Source organism: Phyllobates terribilis, unplaced genomic scaffold (genome assembly GCF_046119375.1).
Source record: "Phyllobates terribilis strain yellow unplaced genomic scaffold, ASM4611937v1 Scaffold_12__6_contigs__length_324123572, whole genome shotgun sequence".
Classification (NCBI taxonomy): domain Eukaryota; kingdom Metazoa; phylum Chordata; class Amphibia; order Anura; family Dendrobatidae; genus Phyllobates; species Phyllobates terribilis.
Genome location: NW_027362772.1, coordinates 73,328,553 through 73,353,959, shown reverse-complemented (window position 1 = coordinate 73,353,959; position 25,407 = coordinate 73,328,553). Strand labels below are relative to the sequence as shown.

Genomic DNA, 25,407 nt, shown 5'->3' with positions numbered 1-25,407 from the left:
AGAGTCTCATTTGTGTGGAGCAGTGATTGATCATGCGCATTGCCGATCCAAGACAAAAGTTGCGCTCAACTGGTTTTCAGCACTCCCCATAAGGATGAATGGAGCAGCAGTGCACATGATCGATCACCGCTCCATTCACACAGAAGATTCTCAGAATCGTGATGATCCCGCCGGTTGAACCCCATGTCCTATGGGTAGGAGATAACTTCCAAACTTGAGATAGGAAACTAGATTTTTGCCGAACAAACACCATGAAGTTACATTGCTTTCTGATAACTTCTAAAACAATGCCCATTTCACTATGCCGGACTTAAGAAGTGGTAAAAAAAGCCCTTACCAAGAGTCATCTGGGCGGTGCTGAGGTGGTGAAGAGTCACAGAATACAGGGTGTCTTCACCACCATTCTTCCATGATTGATTTCCCATTCGACACAGCTACTGTTGACTTCACAATCCCAGTAGGACGGGTATTTGACTCTTCTCCACACCAGCACCGCCCAGATGACTTTCGGTTGGCAGCCCTTTCAATGAACTTCTTTCAATCCAACATTGGAATTTTTTTTCAATTGTGTATCAACCTCAGTCCCAGAGTCTGTGAGAATCGTTTCACAAGACCAACTCCATTGGCCATGCCAGTAATCTACGGCCGCTGGATGGGAACGTCTCTTGCCAGTGGGAATCCCCAACTCCTCTTTTGAGTAGCCGGCTTGGTCATCGTTGACCAGAGCATCGGATGCTGTCAGTCCTCAGGGCTCCCATACAGATTATTATTGTGGCCGATGGACAGAGTCCTGTCAATCGATTCGCACCAATGCTAGAACGTCTTCTATTCTCAACCCTCAAAAAGTCATTGTACAAAGCAGAAAACCCCTACAAGCTCTTAGATGAGTCTTTTCCAATGAAAAACTCATATTCTATCATTCGCTAGCTTTTCTTTGTAGCTATGTGCTGCCATCTTTAACCGCCCATCTCCATAGCATCTGGTTTTTCAGATGACAGGTCAAAAAATGTGCAATGGGCATTAAAGTGACCTTGAATTAATCTTGAGTTTTGTCCAGTATTTGTTCCACGGAGTGTCCTTTGTCATAAATTTGTGTAAACATCTCGGAAAAGAAACAAGAAACCTATTTACATCTACATGACATATGTCCACATATGTGCAGTGAAAAGATCCTTAAAGTGCGGCAGATACTGGATGATGTCCAGAGAATATCCTATTTTTTGCCATTTGGTAGTTTGGGACGTAAGCTGTAGACAGGAAGGTGGCTTCATCAGGTTTTTGGCAGTGAGTAATGGTTACATGTCATGGTTTATCCATATCCAGCATCTTTTTTCCAGTTGCCCAAGCTTCTGCTAGACTGAAAGACAACTCTCGTCATTGATTGTATTTACAGAAATATTTTTTTTTCACCCTCCCAGAAGTTTTATTGCCAACTACAAAAGTTAAAGAAGACTTTCAAAAAGAATTCAGGTAGTCCAAGATGTCGGCTTCTTTTACAGGGATTGTCCACCAAAAGTCACCCTACGTATGTCCCAGGCATCAAAGCAAAGCTATGTCGGAGCAATTGTGTAGAGCTTCATAAAAGTAGGTCCTCTGTATACAAAAAGCACACATACATAGTACAGAAATATGTCATTTAACAACAGCGTCCATTACTCAATAAATTATTTTTGAACTTGCCTTCGAAAACAATCCAGATCTTTCTGCATTTTGTGGTTTCATGGTCAATATTTAAGAAAAAGTAAATTGAATGTTATCTCCAGCTCGGGAACTAAAATTTCAATTTAGAGAGGCGTCAACCCAATCTTCCCACTCACCCTTGAGTAATAATTGGCTGCTTCTTAGTTTTGGCGCCATTTTTTAAAAAGTTGAGATAATGGACTACTTGTTTGGCTACATCTAGGCCATGAAACTTTCAAATGGTGATCACCAGCGGACTTGATTGCCTAACTTAAGCTCTCTGTACACTTAAAGGTATGTTCTCAAATTTCAAAATGATCCCTTATCCACAGGATAGGAGATAACTTTCTGATACCTGGGGGTAGCCCACAACAATCCCAAGAATTGGTGGTCTGAAGAGCCCTGGCTGAATGGATTGGAGGTTGATCATTGGGTCTCCACTATACACATTAGATATTCCTCTGGTCCTGCTAAAATCTGTCAACTTGTATCTAAAGTATATGACCACCTTAAGTACTGGCTCTACAAGAGGCCAAAATTGAAGAACCACCATTTTTTTAGGAACTAGTATTAACTGCTGACCTCCAAGTTGGTTTTTCATTGCAAAGATCTTTTCGAAACCCATTGTATAACTCTGTTCTTCAGAAATCCCAAGGTATATCTAGTGAATGATAGGACTGAGATCTTTGGCAATTAACCCTAAATTTTCTAGTTTTTCGAGGGGAAATGAACACCCAGACTAAATATCCAATTCACACCCAGTTAGCAAAGTTTTATCTATGTCTATAAAAAAAACAACGGGCACCAATTCAGATAAGATGTAGAAACCATGAAGATCTATGCTATACAGCATGGGGTGGTGTAATGTTAGAAGATTTTCTGGAGTTACATAACTGATTTCCTTTTTTTTGTAGGGGGTTAAATCTTGAAAAAAAAGAAAGCACTATTCTTAACACCAGGAAGTTCTCTGAAAACAGTCAGAGGTGCGGATGTTTAGACCTGAACTCAACAATATCCAACTGTTCTTCAGCCCTGTGTTGCAGAATTAGGATCTTTGACTTCTGGCTGTAGAAAAAAAGTATATTCACAGTCAATTTTCACCTGAAATTGATGTTCTATGGTAGCATCACTTAATAAACATGAAAATTAGGGGTAGATTTAAGCTGCCTTGTTGGGGGCAGTTCATAGAAACCATTGTAGACTTCTTATGGTTGGGTGTCTTTGTTTCGAAGTCCTGTTTAAGTAAGCTGGTGAATATAAGGAGTCCTTCTCCATTTTTCCCGTAGAGGTCTGTAGACTCATGACAGTGATTGGCGGTTCCATTACACAAGTTTACGAGCAGCCAGTCTTAATCCAGACTTGTCCTTTGTCTTCACTGAAGCCTTGGCCAGTATTGGGTGAGATCTGGGTCTCCTCCCGGTACTTGGACAGGAACAGAAACTCCTGGAGAGATCAGACCTGTAGGAAGAAGTAGATGTTACTGATAATTTTACAAATACACAATTTTATAATGGAGGACTGTGCTGAAAATATCACTTTTCCCCTTTTTGGCCAATCAAGGTCTATGTCTTTGACACATGGAGATGATAGATGTGGGTGTTAAGACTAGGGGACATTGGGTGGAAAAAAAAACACGCAAAAGAATGGCTTCTCCTTTGGTCGACTCATCAAAACATGTTAAATGGCCTCCTGTTCTTTTGATTACGATTCATGTAATGCCACAATTTGCCAGCAGTGGCCACCGCATGAGAAATGTGCAGCTTTTCCTGGTGACAACAGAAAATCACTCTGGTTTCCAGTTCTACTACCCAATTTGATCAGCTTATTGCCAGTGGGTCCTCATTTAAGGATAGATTATTCAGATGTGACATCTTTGTAAAACTATTAACACGGAGACTTTAAAAAAGCAGTAAAAATATTATCCCTCGAATTGTTCCATTCCACTACTACTTTTAGATGGGTTATAGAGTCCCAAAAGTCTAATCAATGGCCACTGTGTCACATAGTAATGTAAGAGCAAGCAGAGGATTACTACATGTCCAGGCAGATAGAACATCACTGTCAGAGTATCATGGATCTACAAGGTTGGCCCCAAAAAAATCCATTGGTGACCATGGATCACCAATAAACCAGCATAAGGTCCTACATGGTTTGGTCAAAGGTCCATCATGGGACCGATTGTAGATACTTGCCCACCTAGCTCTTCTCGTAAAGGGATTTTTGGTATGTTTTGAGGAACACTTGCCTGTAGAGCCACTGGCGCTGGACCCAAGATTCTGGTTATTCATGTGAGTCTGAAGTTGAGGAGGTGTATAGGCATCATAACTGCGAATGCTCACTGAAGAACTTGGCGGGATCATGCAGGAATAGGAAGAGGTCTGACTAGCTACCGGCTGTGGAGAAGTAGAGAGAATACATTATTCCTACAAATATGGGAACAGAGGGTGGGCGCCCAACATATATATATAAGATCCAATTAGCTGGTGGCTTTAGAAAGTCTTGGCATCTAAGGAGAAATATTTGAGCTTCTACTCACTTGGATGGGAAGGTTATTCGGCATGGTGAAGCTTGGCAAAGGAGGAAGAGACCCATAGCTGTTGGTGATAGCTGCTTCACTGCGGCTCAGCATGGACCCTAAGGGAAAAAGTTGGGATTACGAGACCTTGTGGTACAAGCAGAAGAGCCAAGGCAGGCTCCTCTATAGCACCCACTGATTGTACAGCACTATGGAATATGTTGGCGCTATATAAATAAAGGTGGTCTTTCCCTTTCTTACCCGAGCTGCTCGGCTGCGGTATGGACTGGTAGACACTGCTGGAGAAGGAACTGTTGATGGAAAGATGGCTGGAGGCATTATTCGCTTGTCTCCTCTGGTTTCGTAGTTTTTCTTCTCGTCTCCATTTTGCTCTCCGGTTGGAGAACCAGACCTGTAGTAAAATGTCGGTCACTATTTTTTATATCCTTGCCTATGTAAATTTTCCATATTAAAAAAGGCTTTTTAAAATATATTATTTTTAGTACTGAAAAGTTAAAAAATGGCTTGACACATCGATCGCTCAAAACTTCCCTCTATAGAGCTCTGCTCAGCCGGCAAAGGTGCATACCGGGTAGTGTGTAGGCTGAGAGGCGTTTTTGGAACAGAGACTCTCGAAATCCTCTTCCAAATTGCAAAACACTACAAATACTTTGAGTTTCTGCTCAGAAAACTCAGCAAAAAGACTCCGTTGCCCCGGGGAGTTTTTGTTTTCTTGAAACAGTTTTGAAATGTTTTTTTGCAGAGTTTTTTTTTGGCTCGTTTCTTGCAGCCCTCTATTCTATTTGGACAATACCTAGCTTGGGTGTTCCTCAAATTTTGGGGGTTTTTTTTGCTATGATTTTGGAGCAGAAACTGTCCAAAAAACACGAGTTTTGATTCGAGTGTTGGAAAGTTTCTGAAAACTGTGAACACTCTTGGCCTATGTGCACACAGAGTTTTTTCCATTTTTGGAGCACAAACTCTCCAAATCCACCTCCAAAATTCCTTGACAACTTTTGTTCTGAATTAGCAGCTTTTTCATTTGACAGTTTGGAGCAGATTCCATCAGGATCAGCTTCAAAGAAATGTCATGCGCCATTTTTTTTTTCAATAAAACACTTTTCAGAACCACTTTAGGGAAAAAAAATACTCAAACTCCTTATAGCCAGGGTATGTGCATACAACGTCTTTTTGTTGAGTTTTCAGAACAGAAACTGAGTGGAAACTCAACTTTTTTGAGATTTGGAGAAGGATTTGGAGAGCTGCTCCAAAAAACTGCTTGAAAAACTCCATGCGCAGATAGCCTCAATTGGTTTGGGAAATCCACTTTGACCGTGGGCACACAAAGTCTTTTTGCTGATTTTTCAGTGCAAAAACTGAGCAGAACCGCCAAGTTTTTGGGGAGTTTTGAGTTTTTCAGGAGGATTTGGAAAGTTTCTGCTCAGTTTTTGCTCTTAAAATTCAGCAAAAAGACTGTGTGCACATAGCCTTTCAGCGTTTTCCATCAAGATAACGATGACGTGATAAATGGATAGTTTGCGCCATGATACTTTCATGTAAGGATCGTCACCAATTAAAAGCTTTCAATTGTCCTGGCCGTAATACTGATTTTAAGGTTTACCTGGATTCGGGCTTCAGGCAGGTCAATCTTTGCCGCCAATCTTTCCCTGGCAAAGACATCGGGGTAATGTGTCCTCTCAAACTCTTAAGAGAAAAAAAAACATGATGCTAAGAGATCATTGCCATGTGGACTTTTAGTAAAGAGTTGACAACTTTCTTACATCTGTTTCCTGCCATTCTTTACCTACACAATAGGTTGTGGTATCCAGCCAAGAGGATGACAGTGTCAGGGGGTGTAAGGAGGGGTAATGCTAGGCATCGTAATAATAGACTATAGCTTTTCCCATACTTTTATATAATAGAATGGCTAAAACAAACAAAAAAACTGATATAATATCATGAAATGTTAAAATAAAATTAAACTATTACAAAAGCACCAACAGTTACACCTCTATAGCTCACCTCCTCCTCCTGTAAAATGACTGATAACACCTCTATATACAGTAGATAACACACAGGACCCACCATTCACAATAGGTGATATCACAGCTCACCTCCTCCTCCTGTAAAATGACTGATAACACCTCTATATACAGTAGATAACACACAGGACCCACCATTCACAATAGGTGATGTAACAGCTCACCTCCTCCTCCTCTTGTACAATGACTGATAAAACCTCTATATACAGTAGATAACACAGGATCCACCATTCACTATAAGTGATGTCACAGCTCACCTCCTCCTCCTGTAAAATGACTGATAACACCTCTATATACAGTAGATAACACAGGATCCACCATTCACAATAAGTAATGTCACAGCTCACCTCCTCCCCCTCCTATACAATGACTGATAACACCTCTCTATACAGTAGATAACACAGGATCCACCATTCATAATAGGTGATGTCACGGCTCACCTCCTCCTCCTCCTGTACAGTGACTGATAACACCTCTGTATACAGTAGATAACACAGCCTCCATCATTCACAATAGGTGATGTCACAGCTCACCTCCTCCTATACAATGACTGATAACACCTCTATATACAGTAGATAACACTGGATCCACCATTAACAGTAGGTGATATCACAACTCACCTCCTTCTCCTCCTGTACAATGACTGATAACACCTCTATATACAGTAGATAACACAGGATCCACCTTTCACAATAGGTGATATCACAGCTCACCTCCCCCTCCTGTACAATGACTGATAACACCTCTATATACAGTAGATAACACAGGATCCACCTTTCACAATAGGTGATATCACAGCTCACCTCCCCCTCCTGTACAATGACTGATAACACCTCTATATACAGTAGATAACACAGCCTCCATCGTTCACAAAAGGTGATATCACAACTCACCTCCTCCTCCTGTACAATGACTGATAACACCTCTATATACAGTAGATAACACAGGATCCACCATTCACAATAGGTGATATCACAGCTCACCTCCTCCTCCTGTACAATGACTGATAACACCTCTATATACAGTAGATAGCACAGGATCCACCATTCACAATAGGTGATATCACAGCTCACCTCCCCCTCCTGTACAATGACTGATAACACTTCTATATACAGTAGATAACACAGGATCCACCTTTCACAATAGGTGATATCACAGGTCACCTCCTCCTCCTCTTGTACAATGACTGATAACACCTCTATATACAGTAGATAACACAGGATCCACCTTTCACAATATGTGATGTCACAACTCACCTCCTCCCCCTCCTGTACAATGACTGATAACACCTCTATATACAGTAGATAACACAAGATCCACCATTCACAATAAGTGATGTCACAGCTCACCTCCTCCGCCTCCTGTACAATGACTGATAACACCTCTATATACAGTAGATAACACAGGATCCACCATTCACAATAGGTGATATCACAGCTCACCTCCTCCTGTACAATCACTGATAACACCTCTATATACAGTAGATAACACAGGATCCACCATTCACTATAGATTATGTCACAGCTCACCTCCTCCGCCTGTACAATAACTGATAACACCTCTATATACAGAGATAACAGTGGATCCACCATTAACAGTAGGTGATATCACAACTCACCTCCTTCTCCTCCTGTACAATGACTGATAACACCTCTATATACAGTAGATAACACAGGATCCACCTTTCACAATAGGTGATATCACAGCTCACCTCCCCCTCCTGTACAATGACTGATAACACCTCTATATACAGTAGATAACACAGGATCCACCTTTCACAATAGGTGATATCACAGCTCACCTCCTCCTCCTGTACAATGACTGATAACACCTCTATATACAGTAGATAACACAGGATCCACATTTCACAATAGGTGATATCACAGCTCACCTCCCCCTCCTGTACAATGACTGATAACACTTCTATATACAGTAGATAACACAGGATCCACCTTTCACAATAGGTGATATCACAGCTCACCTCCCCCTCCTGTACAATGACTGATAACACCTCTATATACAGTAGATAACACAGCCTCCATCGTTCACAAAAGGTGATATCACAACTCACCTCCTCCTCCTGTACAATGACTGATAACACCTCTATATACAGTAGATAACACAGGATCCACCATTCACAATAGGTGATATCACAGCTCACCTCCTCCTCCTCCTGTACAATGACTGATAACACTTCTATATACAGTAGATAACACAGGATCCACCTTTCACAATAGGTGATATCACAGGTCACCTCCTCCTCCTCTTGTACAATGACTGATAACACCTCTATATACAGTAGATAACACAGGATCCACCTTTCACAATATGTGATGTCACAACTCACCTCCTCCCCCTCCTGTACAATGACTGATAACACCTCTATATACAGTAGATAACACAAGATCCACCATTCACAATAAGTGATGTCACAGCTCACCTCCTCCTCCTCCTGTACAATGACTGATAACACCTCTATATACAGTAGATAACACAGGATCCACCTTTCACAATATGTGATATCACAACTCACCTCCTCCCCCTCCTGTACAATGACTAATAACACCTCTATATACAGTAGATAACACAGGATCCACCTTTCACAATAGGTGATATCACAGCTCACCTCCCCCTCCTGTACAATGACTGATAACACCTCTATATACAGTAGATAACACAGGATCCACCTTTCACAATAGGTGATATCACAGCTCACCTCCTCCTCCTGTACAATGACTGATAACACCTCTATATACAGTAGATAACACAGGATCCACATTTCACAATAGGTGATATCACAGCTCACCTCCCCCTCCTGTACAATGACTGATAACACTTCTATATACAGTAGATAACACAGGATCCACCTTTCACAATAGGTGATATCACAGCTCACCTCCCCCTCCTGTACAATGACTGATAACACCTCTATATACAGTAGATAACACAGCCTCCATCGTTCACAAAAGGTGATATCACAACTCACCTCCTCCTCCTGTACAATGACTGATAACACCTCTATATACAGTAGATAACACAGCCTCCATCGTTCACAAAAGGTGATATCACAACTCACCTCCTCCTCCTGTACAATGACTGATAACACTTCTATATACAGTAGATAACACAGGATCCACCTTTCACAATAGGTGATATCACAGGTCACCTCCTCCTCCTCTTGTACAATGACTGATAACACCTCTATATACAGTAGATAACACAGGATCCACCTTTCACAATATGTGATGTCACAACTCACCTCCTCCCCCTCCTGTACAATGACTGATAACACCTCTATATACAGTAGATAACACAAGATCCACCATTCACAATAAGTGATGTCACAGCTCACCTCCTCCTCCTCCTGTACAATGACTGATAACACCTCTATATACAGTAGATAACACAGGATCCACCTTTCACAATATGTGATATCACAACTCACCTCCTCCCCCTCCTGTACAATGACTAATAACACCTCTATATACAGTAGATAACACAAGATCCACCATTCACAATAGGTGATATCACAGCTCACCTCCTCCTCCTGTACAATCACTGATAACACCTCTATATACAGTAGATAACACAGGGTCCACCATTCACAATAGGTGATATCACAGCTCACCTCCTCCTGTACAATCACTGATAACACCTCTATATACAGTAGATAACACAGGATCCATCATTCACTATAGATTATGTCACAGCTCACCTCCTCCGCCTCCTGTACAATGACTGATAACACCTCTATATACAGTAGATAACACAGGATCCACCATTCACAATAGGTGATATCACAGCTCACCTCCTCCTGTACAATCACTGATAACACCTCTATATACAGTAGATAACACAGGATCCACCATTCACTATAGATTATGTCACAGCTCACCTCCTCCGCCTGTACAATAACTGATAACACCTCTATATACAGTAGATAACACAGGATCCACCATTCACTATAGATTATGTCACAGCTCATCTCTTCCCATTCAGTAATTTGATATACAAAGAAGTTTAAAGGCAACAAGTGTTTCCTAGTTTTCCATCCTAGGCTGTGCCCCCCCCCCCCTTATTTATGGTGCCCAAGGCAGCTGCCTACTTGGCCTTCTCCTCATCCCACCCTAACATCAAAGTGCACCCTTGCTTTGCATCCAATGCCGGACTTCACAGACTCCATAGACCCTTTCATGGAGGTGGTCTTCTTTAAATACCTTTTAAAAAGTAACTCAATGTTAATAAGAGAACGGTCATAGAATGAAGAAGTAAGAAATAGAGAATAGAATTGATTTGCTAAGTTTATCAAAACTTCTAATTATACAGGGAAAAAGTTTCAGTTCCTTGAAGAGTTATTATAAAATAAAGATGATACGTGAAGGATCTGTACTTCTCCATTTACCGTCCTGCGCCTGCAGCGTTTCTGGGTAACGTCGCCCTATCGGACTGGGAGGAGACATCCTGTCACAGGTGCTTCACTCACACTTCCTCTTTCTCAGGCAGGTTCTTGTACAATCTACAGGCTTCGTTTCCTCCAAGAAAAGACTTTTCAGGTGAAATGTCCAGAAGATGCCCTGCTGGCGAGTGCCCGTCAGGACCCACCATGATCCTGCACCAGAGTCACGTGCCTTAGTGCCACGTGTGGGCACCTACTTATATTAACAAAATTCGGATTTGCAAAATCCAAGTTTAAAAGAGACAAGAACAATCACTTTTGGGAATTTGGGAAGTGAGAAAAGATATTTCCTAGTACTCAGTGCTGCATCACTCGTTGGTATGCTGGGATCAACATCCAACTGGAGCATCATGTGAGCTCCGCTGCCAGTGATCGGCTGCAGCGTTCACATTTTATCCGAGCAGAGATAAATCTTTGCATATGCTACAGAAACAACTTAATTGCAGATATTTTTGCAACTGATCTGTTGCATGTGAATGGAAGAAATCAAAAATGACCTCACCTCTCTAAATTGGCCCCTAACGATGGCAAAGCCCCACCATATACTTTAGATGATTGCTAGATGATTGATGGATCGGCCGATCATTCGGCCAGCAGGTGTCTCGCCTCCCTCTCCCAAAGTGAGCTCCTGTGTTCTCTTTGAGAGAGCTCCCGGCGGACATGTCTGGGGGCGGCTTTACTCTAAAAGAACAAAAGGATCGGTAGTTCGAAATTGGTCACGGCGGATACTTAAAGAGGTTATGCACTGATTTCGACACCTGGCACCTCCACCGATCATCTGTTCTTGGAGCCGGCAGTGGCCAGAAGTGCTCAGTTACGGACATGCTCTGTCTACTCATATTGGCCGTGGACGGGTACTGCACATCCGGACCCTGTTGCATCTCCATCGGTCAGACATTGACGACCTATCCTTAGGATACGTCATCAACGTCTGGATGGGGTTGTGACACCTGGCACCTCCACCGATCAGTTGTTCTCGGAGCTGGCAGTGGCCAGAAGTGCTCAGTTACGGACATGCTCTGTCTACTCATATTGGCCGTGGACGGGTACTGCACATCTGGACCCTGTTGCATCTCCATCGGTCAGACATTGACGACCTATCCTTAGGATACGTCATCAACGTCTGGATGGGGTTGCGACACCTGGCACCTCCATCGATTAGCTGTTCTCGGAGACGGCAGTGGCCAGAAGTGTTCAGTTACGGACCTGCTCCGTCTACTCATAGTGGTCGTGGACAGGTACTGCACATCCGCCCCCTGTTGCACATCCACCGATCAGACATTGATGACCTATCCATCAATGTCAAAGTAGTGGACAACCTCTTTAACTCCCCGACAATCAATCGTCTCCCATACACATTACACTGTCGGCTAAACCAATCGTTATTGGTGGGTTTGGCCAACTTAAATCTAATTTGTATGGGGGTCTTTAGATTTGACAGACCAATTGAAGAGGTTGTTCATTAATTTTATATTGATGACCTATCCTTAGGGCAGAGTCAGACGTCCGTATAAATCAGAGTGCTATCGGATCACAGTGCACGGACTGGCCGGCGGCTCTCCCCACCCGAGCGTGAAGCTGTCACACTCAGGTGGGGAGAGCCGCCGGCCAGTCTCTGCACTGTGTCCCGATCTCACTCTGATTAATACGACCGTCTGACTTTGCCCTTAGGATAATATCATTGGGGGTCTGACAACCAACACCCAAGCCAGATACCGGATATAAACAATGAACAGTGTGGTTTAGTTGCCGCTGCTAGGTACTGCAGATTAGCTCCTATTTTTTTTAATAGGAGCTACAGTTTTAGGCAAGAACCACTAAACTGCTCCAATCAGTGTTTACATCCGGCCACCAGAGGTGAAGATGGCTGATCGGTGGGGCTGTTAACTGTTAGACCCCCATCTATCTGCTGCTAAGGATAAGTCAACAATATATAATTAATTAGTATGCCAACCCTTTACGCACTGGGAACCTTTCCTTCTTCTGTAATATCTGCATTTTTTATACCTACACCACTTCACAACATACTGAAAATGGGATTTTCATCTTAGCAAGTAATCAGCTATCCACAGGATAGATGACCATTGGTATCACCAATCCAAGAATGGGGCTCTGAAGTCCCCTTTTTGAAGCTACATGGAGTGATGGCCATTTCCCCATTCGTTGCCTATGGGAGGTACCTCAACTGTCTCTGGCAGCCCTATAGTCAATAAATGGAGCAGAGGCGCACATGTGATTGAGTTTCCAGGCAGCGAGTAACCCTTTACATACATGCTCCCCTTAGGCTCTTGTTACCCCCACATGGCAGAGTAATTGGTTTCTTGAGATAGGCATTGTGAAGACCCTGGGTCTTCCGTGGGCTTAATACTACTCAGGCAACACAGGGTGAGGGTAAAACAGTGTGGCAATACTTTATTGAGCCTCCAAGCGGACAATAAACACATATAATAGTCCCAGCAAATACCCAAGATGGTAAAACGTTACACAGTCTCACACTTCCGCTGGCCCACCTGGGATAGAACAGCTGCGACTTTGGGACTTCCAAGGCCAACTACCTCAACCAGTGGCCCCCGCATCTGGCAAGGGGCAAGCTTAGGAATCTAGCAGTCCTTCGAGGTACAAGGCCAGGAGACCCGAGGTTCCCACCCTGACCTCTCTGAGAGTTTCCTTGGGGCCAGATGACTGGTCCCAATCTGGCTTCTCTGAATCTCTCCATGGGTTCCAGGCTACCGTAGGGTCCCACCTGGCAACCCTAAACAACAGATCCATTGGGCCAGGTGACTTCATCGTCCCAACCTGGTCTCCCCAAATGTACCATGGGTTCTCTGATGGTCAATGGAGCATATCCATATCTTTCCAGTCAGAGCCGATACCCATAGGCTGTGTCTCTTTGGGTAAAGCCATGCTTCCAAGCTGATGGTCTCTAGAGAGTCTCTGATCTTTGATTCTCCTTGTAAAGTCTGCCTGCTACAGAGGCACGTGTCCTTTTTAAGTACACATTCACAGGTCAAGGGTTAGGGATGATATTATTCCACAGGGCTCAGGTCTCATTGTTTGTGCATTTAACCAATTTACATAGTTGGTATAGGAGGGGGCTCTTTAAATCAACGTCTAGCTGGCTTTTAGTACAATATGTAATTAGCATATTAACAAACATCATTGTTCACAGTCCCAAGAGGAGACAACAATCAGGGTCATACAAATAATCGTATGTCCTTCTTAACCAGCCACATAAATACGCATACATTCACAAGTCAACAGAAACACAATAGTGCATTTCTCTTGACCTAAAAAATCTAAAGGTCTGGCTGATTAAGATTAGAAGCTGTATTGTCACAGGCATGATATAGGTAAATCATGGGATGTTTCCTAGGATGACCAATTAATAGAGGTGGGAGAACTCGAACAGAAATGTTCGGCATTCAAACCAGCTAGTTACTGTTTGGGTCTGAATGTCAAACATGGACTTTCTCCTGAAGTCCGGTGTAGTGTTCGGGGTAAGTCCGTCATGGTGCGGAGAGAGAGAGAGATTTGGGTTCTGATAGAAATTTGGGTAGTGTTCTGGTACCAGAACCCGAACTTCCACCGGTCTGCCCATCCCTACCAATCAATTCTCTTTCTTGGCCGAGTGCTGAAGGGTTACACGAGTTACGAGCCTATTAGGTATTTTGCTTTCAACAGAAAGTTTTTTGTTTTTTTTTCATAAACTTTTTAATGCAAAACTTGGTACGAATCTGTCTATTACTCCGAAATGGAACAAAATTTACAAAATAAAATTAAGCATTTTAGGAACATTTAGGAAGCAGAGAATTTGCACGATGTTGGGAGTTCCAATATACAAGGAGGCAATGGGAAATTGTACATGTGCAGCCTGGGAGGCTGCTGAGTAAGTGCAGAGCTCCTCTCAGCTCTGCTGCTCAGAGGAAACAGTGCTGGTTTAACCCTGGCAGGTTTCCCTTGGGTGCCTTGTGGTCTCATCCGCTCTCTGCACTACTGACTCCTTCCTTTACCAGCTCGTGTGTGCAGAAGCTGCAAATTCACACATATAAGACTGACAACTTTTGCAAAATACTTCGAGCTGCTGAACCGATCTCCAACCTCGGTCCACGGCTGCAGATTCTTTCTTAAATCACAACGATCTTTTGAGATAAAGATGCAGATGAGAAGATCTGGGATCTCAGAGCACCATGGATCTCATGGCGACAGCTCAAGCCTCTTTAAGTTACAGGAAATCTGACAACTTTCTAATGCAAATACCATTCACATCAATGGCTGAGTGCTGAGAAGGAAAGCGTCAGGCTTCCAGTAACGGGGGATCTGAAAGTCCCGTACTCCAGTGGTCTGAGATTAGAGAATTACACGAGGTGTAAATTGAAGTTTCTGGGCACAATGCAAAATCTTTAAAGGTAATCTGTCTCATTGAAAATGAATTTCAATCAGCAGTCAGCGTGCTACACTACAGAAAAGTACAGAGATAACAACAGTAATGTCACTAACTCTAATTAAAGAACAATCAGACCATTGTGGAGAAAACAGTCGTGCGACCCCAGGGTCAGACTGGGGCACCGGGACACCGGAGTATTCTCCGATGGGCCCGGGTCCTCAGCGGGCCCCGGAGTACAGGGATAATACACACAATGATGTCACAGTACAGGGATAATACACACAGTGATGTCACAGTACAGGGATAATAAACACAGTGATGTCACAGTACAGAGATAATACACACAGTGATGTCACAGTACAGAGATAATACACACAATGATGTCACAGTACAGGGATAATACACACAGTGATGTCACAGTACAGGGATAATAAACACAGTGATGTCACAGTACAGAGATAATACACACAGTGATGTCACAGTACAGGGATAATACACACAGTTATGTCACAGTACAGGGATAATACACACAGTGATGTCACAGTACAGGGATAATAGACACAGCGATGTCACAGTACAAGGATAATAGACACAGTGATGTCACAGTACAGGGATAATAAATACAGTGATGTCACAGGGATAATACACACAGTGATGTCACAGTACACAGATAATAAACACAGTGATGTCACAGTACAGGGATAATACACACAGTGATGTCACAGTACAGGGATAATACACACAGTGATGTCATAGTATAGGGATAATACACACAGTGATGTCACAGTACAGAGATAATACACACAGTGATGTCACAGTACAGGGATAATACACACAGTGATGTCACAGTACAGGGATAATAAACACAGTGATGTCACAGTACAGGGATAATAAACACAGTGATGTCACAGTACAGGGATAATACACACAGTGATGTCACAGTACAGGGATAATAGACACAGTGATGTCACAGTACAAGGATAATAGACACAGTGATGTCACAGTACAGGGATAATAAATACAGTGATGTCACAGGGATAATACACACAGTGATGTCACAGTACACAGATAATAAACACAGTGATGTCACAGTACAGGGATAATACACACAGTGATGTCACAGTACAGAGATAATACACACAGTGATGTCATAGTATAGGGATAATACACACAGTAATGTCACAGTACAGAGATAATACACACAGTGATGTCACAGTACAGGGATAATACACACAGTGATGTCACAGTACAGGGATAATAAACACAGTGATGTCACAGTACAGGGATAATAAACACAGTGATGTCACAGTACAGGGATAATACACACAGTGATGTCACAGTACAGGGATAATACACACAGTGATGTCATAGTATAGGGATAATACACATAGTGATGTCACAGTACAGAGATAATACACACAGTGATGTCACAGTGCAGGGATAATACACACAGTGATGTCACAGTACAGGGATAATAAACACAGTGATGTCACAGTACAGGGATAATACACACAGTGATGTCACAGTACAGAGATAATACACACAGTGATGTCACAGTACAGGGATAATACACACAGTGATGTCACAGTACAGAGATAATACACACAGTGATGTCACAGCACAGAGATAATAAACAGTGATGTCACAGTACAGGGATAATACACACAGTGATGTTACAGTACAGGGATAATAGACACAGTGATGTCACAGTACAGGGATAATAGACACAGTGATGTCACAGTACAGGGATAATACACACAGTGATGTCACAGTACAGGGATAATAAACACAGTGATGTCACAGTACAGGGATAATAAACACAGTGATGTCACAGTACAGGGATAATACACACAGTGATGTCACAGTACAGAGATAATACACACAGTGATGTCACAGTACAGGGATAATACACACAGTGATGTCACAGTACAGAGATAATACACACAGTGATGTCACAGCACAGAGATAATAAACACAGTGATGTCACAGTACAGGGATAATACACACAGTGATGTCACAGTACAGGGATAATAAACACAGTGATGTCACAGTACAGGGATAATACACACAGTGATGTTACAGTACAGGGATAATAGACACAGTGATGTCACAGTACAGGGATAATAGACACAGTGATGTCACAGTACAGTAATAATGCACACAGTGATGTCACAGTACAGGGATAATAAACACAGTGATGTCACAGTACAGGGATAATACACACAGTGATGTCACAGTACAGGGATAATACACACAGTGATGTCACAGTACAGGGATAATACACACAGTGATGTCACAGTAGAGAGATAATACACACAGTGATGTCACAGCACAGAGATAATACACACAGTGATGTCACAGTACAGGGATAATAAACACAGTGATGTCACAGTACAGGGATAACACACACAGAGATGTCACAGTACAGGGATAATACACACAGTGATGTCACAGTACAGGGATAATACACACAGTGATGTCACAGAACAGGGATAGAAAACACCAGGTGGATAGGGCCCCAGGTAATATGACATGACAAATGTACAGTCGCTTTTCATTGGCAGGGAAGAGAGTCACTTTAAATAACTAAAAAGATAGCTCCTTCCCCATTCATTGTATTGTATATCTATATTATGGGCATCTTTGAGTGACTTTCTTTATATACTAGGTTTAGAGGTTTTGGACAATAGAGAATATCTCTTATATTATCTACTTACTTGTGCCCATCACCTGCTGAACATGATGGTTTGTGCACAATGGGAAACCACATGCTGAATTCAGATCTGCTTGGCCACATGGAACATACAGTTGTGGTTCTCAGGTCATAAACCATGTCTGCAAACAGCTTCCTTTATTGTCTCTTGGTGAATGTGCTCACTTGTAGCATAAATGCTCAGTATAAACGTGGAGGACAAATGATTAAAGACTATGTAAACTTTTGCACAGAATTTTGTTTTGTTCATTTCTTTTCTAAATGCTAAGTTAAGCAACTTTTCTAAATAATTTTCATAAAAAATGTTCCTGCATTTTGCTGCTGAAGTGTATCCATAAGTCCTTTATCTCTCTTCTCTCCACCTCCCTTTCTTCAGTGTTAGAGGTAGCAGGAGGGGATTGTACACAGATTCCTATAATATGGTGAGGCGAGAAAGTATCTAGGAGGGCAGACTATTGAAAAGGATTGAAAGGACATGAAGAGGAAATAAGTGCAGGATAGAAGCTGAGCTGATATATGAGCTAATAAACACAAACAGACCTCACATCCAGCCTAAATTACTGACAGAGACACTCCCACAAGATATAAATTTGAGACCTTGATAATCCTTAGTTTTATTCCTGCATTTCTTAATTTCAGTGTCGGGTCCGTCACATGATATAAACCATTGGCGCTCATCAGATCTTTTTGGCTATAATGGGGTCCATTGGGTTTCCGTCATGTTGCACATCATTTTACTGGACAAACTATTGTCACATAATTCTCTATCTTGTCTTGTATTTTCAGAGGAATCCCAACAGAGATGGGAACAAAGCCTTGGTCATAAAAATTGTAGAACTTATCAACAATGTAGTATTTTTTGCTGTTATTGGATCATTTTTCCGCTACAGAACCTGATTGACCCTATTCTAAGTCATTGGGGTCCATTGGACACCAGTGGTATCCACCATATGACGGATCCATCTGAGCGTACGACAGATTGAATACAACCTAGTTTGACACACAATGGAGCATGTAATCCTTTGTTTCTGGACTCCCTATTAATTTGCCAAAAAAAATGCCGACATAGGAAATGGGAGGTATACAACAGTACAATAGAGCCAGACTTATTTGTGTACCCTATAACGGATTCATAAAACTTAGAGCCATTAGTAAGATCGATGCGGAACATGAACATGAGGAATAAGAACATGGCTGTTAAAAATGATATTACAATCAGCGTCCCACCTAAAACAAGATCTGTTTTTGGAAAGAGTCACAACCAGGGGCATAACGATTGGGCACACTGAAGACCTAGATGCACGTCCTCGGACGTGCCAGCACTCCGAAGTCTGCTGCCGACTTCTGTTCCAGCTATGGAGGAGAATGCCGCATATCATGGGAGCAGGGGAAGGTAAGAATAATCATTTATTTCTTTTAGAAAAATGGGCTGGAGAAGAATGGAAGGGGCTCAGGATGAGGGGCATTATACTAGGAAAGGGCCCAGGATGGGGGACATTGTTATAGAATGGGGCCCAGGATGGGGGCGCATTATTACAGGAAGGGCTCAGGACAGGGGAAGGGGCCAGGATGGGACATTATTACTGGAAGTTGCCCAGGATGGAGGACTTATAATAGGAAAGGGCCTAGGATGGGAGTTATTATTATAGGAAAGGGCCTAGGATGGGGAAAATTATAACATAAAGGGCCCAGGATGAGGGACAATATTTCATGATATGGAACATGATACCAGGAAGAGGAAGGAGCCCAATATGGCGGACATTATACCAGGATGGGGGACATTATACCAGGAAGGGACCAGGATGGGGAACATTATTACAAGGGGGGGTTGAACATGCATGTCTTTATAGGATCTAGAACGCTACAAGGGCCTATACATCTAACTAACACGCAGGTGGGGGCCCAGGTGAAAATTTTGCACCAGGCCCCTCAGACTCTAGTTACACCACTGGTCAAAACCCAAAATTATAGTGCTAGATCCATAAAAGTACTGGACATAATAAAAAGGGCTGAGTTGGAGGACATATGCCCCAAGAGAGCATGGAACTGAGGGAATGTTGTACTACTATCATAAAAGGGATTGTCTGACCTCCTCAAAAATTGCTCCAGTGCAGGCCAATGAGAATAACTTATTTTCTTATGTTATCACATACCCTGCCTTTTCAAAACTATTGGGGGCATTAAACAATCGCTTTAATGTAGTTGTCCAATTTCTAAAAAATAAAAAAAGCAGTAAATGCTAAAAAACTAAAAAATATACTTCAATCCTATATGAATGTGCTTCTCCTTTGTAAAGTCATCCAAAACCTACACCGAGTCACAATACATGCATGTCATGGATCATTATGAAGACAAAATTTGATGTCTGTCAATTAATCGTCTCATTTTGGATGGTAACAAAACGCGTACCGAACCATTGTCCCTGATTAGGAGTGTACCGGAGACAAGTAGAACTTGAAAAGAGCACAATCCTATCGTTTGCTGTAAGGATCTCCCATCTACGCCACTAATGGTTCCATTATTTTTCCAATTCCAACGCCAACATCTTAGTTTTTTTAGGCCATGTGTTTTTTTTTTAGGTGGTCAAAGACGGTGAGTTCTCTACTGTAAACTGCTTCAGGAAATGCTCCTTCTTTGGGGAGTTTCTGAAGAGTTTTTCAAGCATTTTTTACTTTTTTTTTTTGCAGACTTTTGATTGGACAGTGCCTAGTTTGCAGGTATTGCCATCAGGTGAAGCTTCAAAGAAGCGGCATGCTCATTCTTTTCTCCCACCAAGTGTTTTTCCAAACATAAAGCAGAATAAAAACGATCAAAAGAACGTTGACCAACAAGTTGTTTTACAATAGAAAGACTCTTTACAGTGTGTATTGAACAATTTTTCAGGCGTCTTTAGGAGCGGGCCCTCAAAAAAACTCATGTGCACATAGCCTTAGGTAGAATTTGAGCGACTTAAAATCCACTGACCTTTTTCTAACGCCTCAATCTGCTCCTGGGTGAATGATGTTCGATTACGCTGAAGTTTGCGCTTCAGTTGCAACCGGATCTGGGAGTCATCCAGGTCATCGTTGACTGTTCCCGTCTGATGTTCCGAATCTAGACTGCTATCCAGCTGCTGACAGCTGTCTGAGGAAAGTAAGATGTGCAAAGGAGAGGTCACATAGGTTACTGGCCAAATCTCACCTCGAGAAACACTAACGAAGGACTTAGAACATGAGAAAAATTGATTTCACTGTGGAAGCCAATAGCACAAGGTCAAGAAAATGTCACTGTTAGTTCAGAATTTGACATTTGCGAGACATAAAACACTAGTTAGAAAAAAGTAAATCCTTAGGATGGGGCTAGATCGCGACTCACTTCACATGGCAATGTTACAAGACACCAAAATGATCATGTTTCAAAAATTGATGCAAAAGTTGATGGTCATGACCCACAAGTTGACTCAATTGAAAATTACTGGTTGCAACAAAACGACTTCTACATTTAACATGAAACAATTTACCACCGCCATACTGAAATTTTTGGCTGTGCAGCATTGTCTATAGCCATAGTTTTATTCTTTCAAGTCAACCAATTTGAACTATCTGGACACATTTTTACTGTGGTGTGCATTGTGGCTTCTATCAAGTACTGAGACGCAAGAGAAGATGCACACCAGGACCAAGGAAGAAGATAGGTAGAGATTGGTGGGGCATATGCTGCTGGTGGCAAAGGGGTGCCAGCAAGCCTCTATGACTTACCACTAAATTCTTCTTCTTGGTCCTTCATTAGGCTGAAAAGTTATATATGTTTTTGTCAGTCAAATATAGAGTAGCTAGTCCTAGCCTGACTTCTACGTTAGACCATTGTGAATTCCAGCAGAAAGTTTTCAACTTATCTGAAGCAGTTAAGAAAAGAACCCCAAAAATGTAAACCTTTCTAGAAGTGTTTTTCCCGTGATTTGGTAAAACCACATTCTGACCACGGTATTCCAGAGACCTCAATTTTAGCCATAAATTCCAGATTCAAAGAGGTAGTTTCGAATAAACAATCTAATTTTTAATATGATTCTGCCCAATTCCAAAACATTGGGTTGTAGATTAAAGGCTAGTATTGGAACTGGTATTTAGATGTCATGCTGTCAGAAGTTTTGATTGGTGGGTATCCAAGTGTTGGGAAGTGTTGTTATTTCTGAAACAAAAGGGCTGAGGCACCCAGCTGAAGGCTGAGTTTCTTTAGCTGCACAGTTTTACTTAGTCCATAATCCACTAACCTCATGTGTTACTCAACTGTGTTGTCTCCAGTTCCGGGCCTTGCTCCCTTCACTTATGACCGCCTCTCTTTGCAGTAGTCTACGCCTGGTTTCTCAGTTATCCCGTTGAATTCCTCTGACATCATCACCCTAGGCACTTTAAGGCCTGCTCAGGCAGAGGCCAAGTACTTGGGTATTATAAAGTAATGCCCACAGTTGCCTCAGGTTGGACTGCAGTTTGCTACTTCTTCACCTGGCTTAGCTCTAGCTAGGTGTCTATCATCATATCTACTACTCCTGACTTCTATGCTACTGCCAGCATTATTTCCAAGCTCAATCCAGCTTACTGGATCGTACCCATACCTACGTCTCCGCAAGCAAGTTACCAATTTCTCACAATTGTTCTCAATGCTGTTCACAACTGGCCTCTGCAATCAAAGTAATACATCTTTTCAGGCGAATTTCTGGTTTGTCCTTACTACTTTGCTATCCTGTGGCTAACCATTTCCACACTATAAATTCCAATTTGCGTACATCGCTGCCAATAATTGTTGTCCTGCTGGAAGATACCAGACCACATTCCTGTGATTAATCGCATCCCTTTCGGAAGATGCCATTTTCCTACCCAGCTACTCTTCCCTTGTGTATCTGCACAGCTGGCTCTGCTTCACCTGTGCTACCTGCTCTGCTTGTTTTTCGGCCATCTTGCATACTCTTTTGTCATGGTCCTTGCTAATCCACATGTTGTTCATCAAGACCGGCTATGCTGTACCATTGCTATGGTTCCATGCTCCTCACCCAGACCTATTGGGTGAGCTCTTAACACCCTGTCTCTAAAGAGAGCTGATCATGGCAAAATCATAAAAGTGCACAAGGGAGTGCTTCTACCCCATCATTTCTGATCAAGGCAAAAAGCAAAGACTTCACAAGTGAGCTTCTACCCCATCATTTCAGCAATCAACGGTGGTCTTAGCACCAGGACCCCCATCAACACTTATTTTTTTTAATTAGGGGGCTGAACAATTCCTTTGATACACAGTGTAGCAATGGCATCCAAGTTTATAAGGTGTTTATGTAGGATTTTTTTCACCACTACATTGTCCCATAAACAAAATAATCAAATGCTAATCTGGAGAATTTTCTTTAAAAATAGCTCTAGAAATATTTCCTAGAACTGTTACTTTTAATAATAAATGCTTTTGCTATCACCTTAATAACTGCATGTTAAACATTGGGGTTTTGCAGCGGTTTGCTTTCTGCAATAGTGGTAAAACTTTAAACCACCGACCTCCCCTCTGTGTGAGAGCATTTCTATGGGGAAAAATTGATTACATCTACCACAGAGCAAATTCAAAAGTCAGATTTTAGGCTTTAGGGTACCTTTATGTTCATTATTACACATGGGCATCTATCTAATCATTACAACTGATAGGTTATAACTCAACTAGGTTATCTGTTAGGTTATTAAAATCTATAACCCGACAATATTGGCCATATCGGGCAATGGTCTACTGTGTATGGGGACCTCCCAACTCTCTTTGGGTAGAGAAGGCCCGGTACATTGGAATTCCAACAGCCGATCCTTTTGTTCCCCAATTGATGAAGCCGCTGCCAGAGAGGCTTGGCAGCAGCCCTCACTTAGAGTACACAGGAACACTCGGCCCCTCCCATTGCATGGGGTAGTCGAGAGAGATAGTTGTTGGCCAAACAATCGTAGGACTTTGTTAAATTAATGAAAGAATTAATGTCTTCAGACCTGCCAAATATCACAGTAAGGGTTGTGCACATGTTCGATTTTTCTTTCCGAGGACCGAGTGGTCTGCGGAAAAAAATGGAGACGTGTCATTTTGTTCTGAGTGTCTGCTCAAAATCGGCAATGCAAGTCTATCGGTCCATGAAAAAAATGGGACTGCACTCTGATGATATCCAAGTGCGGTCCGATTTTCACATACTGATAGAATGGTGAAGTTAGATAAATATTTTTTTTCTCTTCGCGCCCGAGAAAAACTGATGCCGATCTGATCAAATTCTGATCAAACTCTAATTAAAGAATAATCAGACCATTGTGGAGAAAACAGTCATGCGACCCCAGGGTCGGACCGGGACACCGGAGAATTCTCCGGTGGGCCCGGGTCCTCAGTGGGCCCTGGAGCAGGATACACGGGGGCCCCTGGTTAACATGGCCGCCGATGCTCCGCACTGCAAGGGCCCGGAGGGTCAGAAGGGCCCTTGCAGTGCGGCTGATGAGAGCAATCCAGCCTGCTTCTCGGACCCCTAGGCTCCGGGGGGCCCATGCCAGATTGTCGTCATCTTGTGCGGCGGGCAGGGAGCGATCCCTCCAGCTCCGCTGCTGACAGGAGGAAAATGGCAGCGGAGTGGAGGGATCCGTCCTCTGCTTCCTGCCCGCCCCTTCCTCACTGACACAGGCTCGCGCTGCTTGATGACGTCATCATGCAGCGCGAGCCTGTGTCAGGGAGAAAGATGCCAGGAAGGAAGCAGGGGAACGAGCTGAGAGGTAGTGTTTTTTTTTTAAAATAATACACTGGACTGGAGATGGTGGGAAATGCGAACAGCAATGGTGATGGAGAAGGTGGGGGGGAGATGAGGGAGGGAAATGGTGATGGTGGGGGGAGATGAGGGAGAGCAATGGTGATGGTGGGGGGGAGATGAGGGAGAGTGATGGAGGAGGTGGGGGGAGATGAGGGAGAGCAATGGTGATGGTGAAGGTGGGGGGAGATGAGGGAGAGCAATGGTGATGGTGGAGGTGGGGGGAGATGAGGGAGAGCAATGGTGATGGTGGGGGGAGATGAGGAAGAGCAATGGTGATGGTGAGGGGAGATGAGGGAGAGCAATGGTTATGGAGGAGGGGAGTGGTGATGAGGGAGAGCAATGGTGATGGAGGAGGTAGGGGGAGATGTGGCATGGCAATGTGGGAGGTGGTGGGAGATATGGCATGGTGATGGAGGAGGTGGGGGGAGATATGACATGGCAATGGTGATGGAGGAGGTGGGGGAGATATGCATGGCATGGTGATGGAGGAGGTGGGGGGAGATATGCATGGCATGGTGATGGAGAAGGTGGGGGGAGATATGGCAATGATGATGGAAGAGGTGGGGAGATATGGCAATGATGAAGGAGCAGGTGGGGGAGATATGGCAATGATGACGGAGGAGGTGGGGGGAGATATTGAAATGATGATAGAGGATGTGGTGGGGGGAGATATGGCAATAATGATGGAAGTGGCGGGGGGAAATATGGCAATGATAATGAGGAGGTGGGGGAGATATGACAATGATGGAGAAGGTGGGAGAGATATGACAATGTTGGAGAAGGTGGGGTAGAGCAATAATGGAGAAAGTTGGGGAGAGCAATGATGGAGAAGGTGGGGG

General features: G+C 43.0%; 1 protein-coding gene across 2 annotated transcripts in view; it reads right to left on the bottom strand.

Annotated features, from left to right (window-relative positions):
• Positions 1-412: 412 nt before the first annotated feature.
• LOC141173090 (paired box protein Pax-6-like) overlaps positions 413-25,407 on the bottom strand; it is a 43,500-nt gene continuing 18,505 nt past the window's right edge. Inside the window, exons 2-8 of one of the 2 annotated variants that reach the window (XM_073657733.1) lie at positions 22,405-22,410; positions 20,755-20,913; positions 5,817-5,899; positions 4,457-4,607; positions 4,217-4,314; positions 3,926-4,073; positions 413-3,138 (exon numbers count right to left, since the gene is read on the bottom strand). In XM_073657733.1, the coding sequence (XP_073513834.1) occupies positions 3,053-3,138; positions 3,926-4,073; positions 4,217-4,314; positions 4,457-4,607; positions 5,817-5,899; positions 20,755-20,913; positions 22,405-22,410 (731 nt within the window). In that variant the 3' untranslated portion in view covers positions 413-3,052. The remainder of the gene's footprint in view (positions 3,139-3,925; positions 4,074-4,216; positions 4,315-4,456; positions 4,608-5,816; positions 5,900-20,754; positions 20,914-22,404; positions 22,411-25,407) is intronic. The other variant, XM_073657734.1, reaches the window with a different exon arrangement.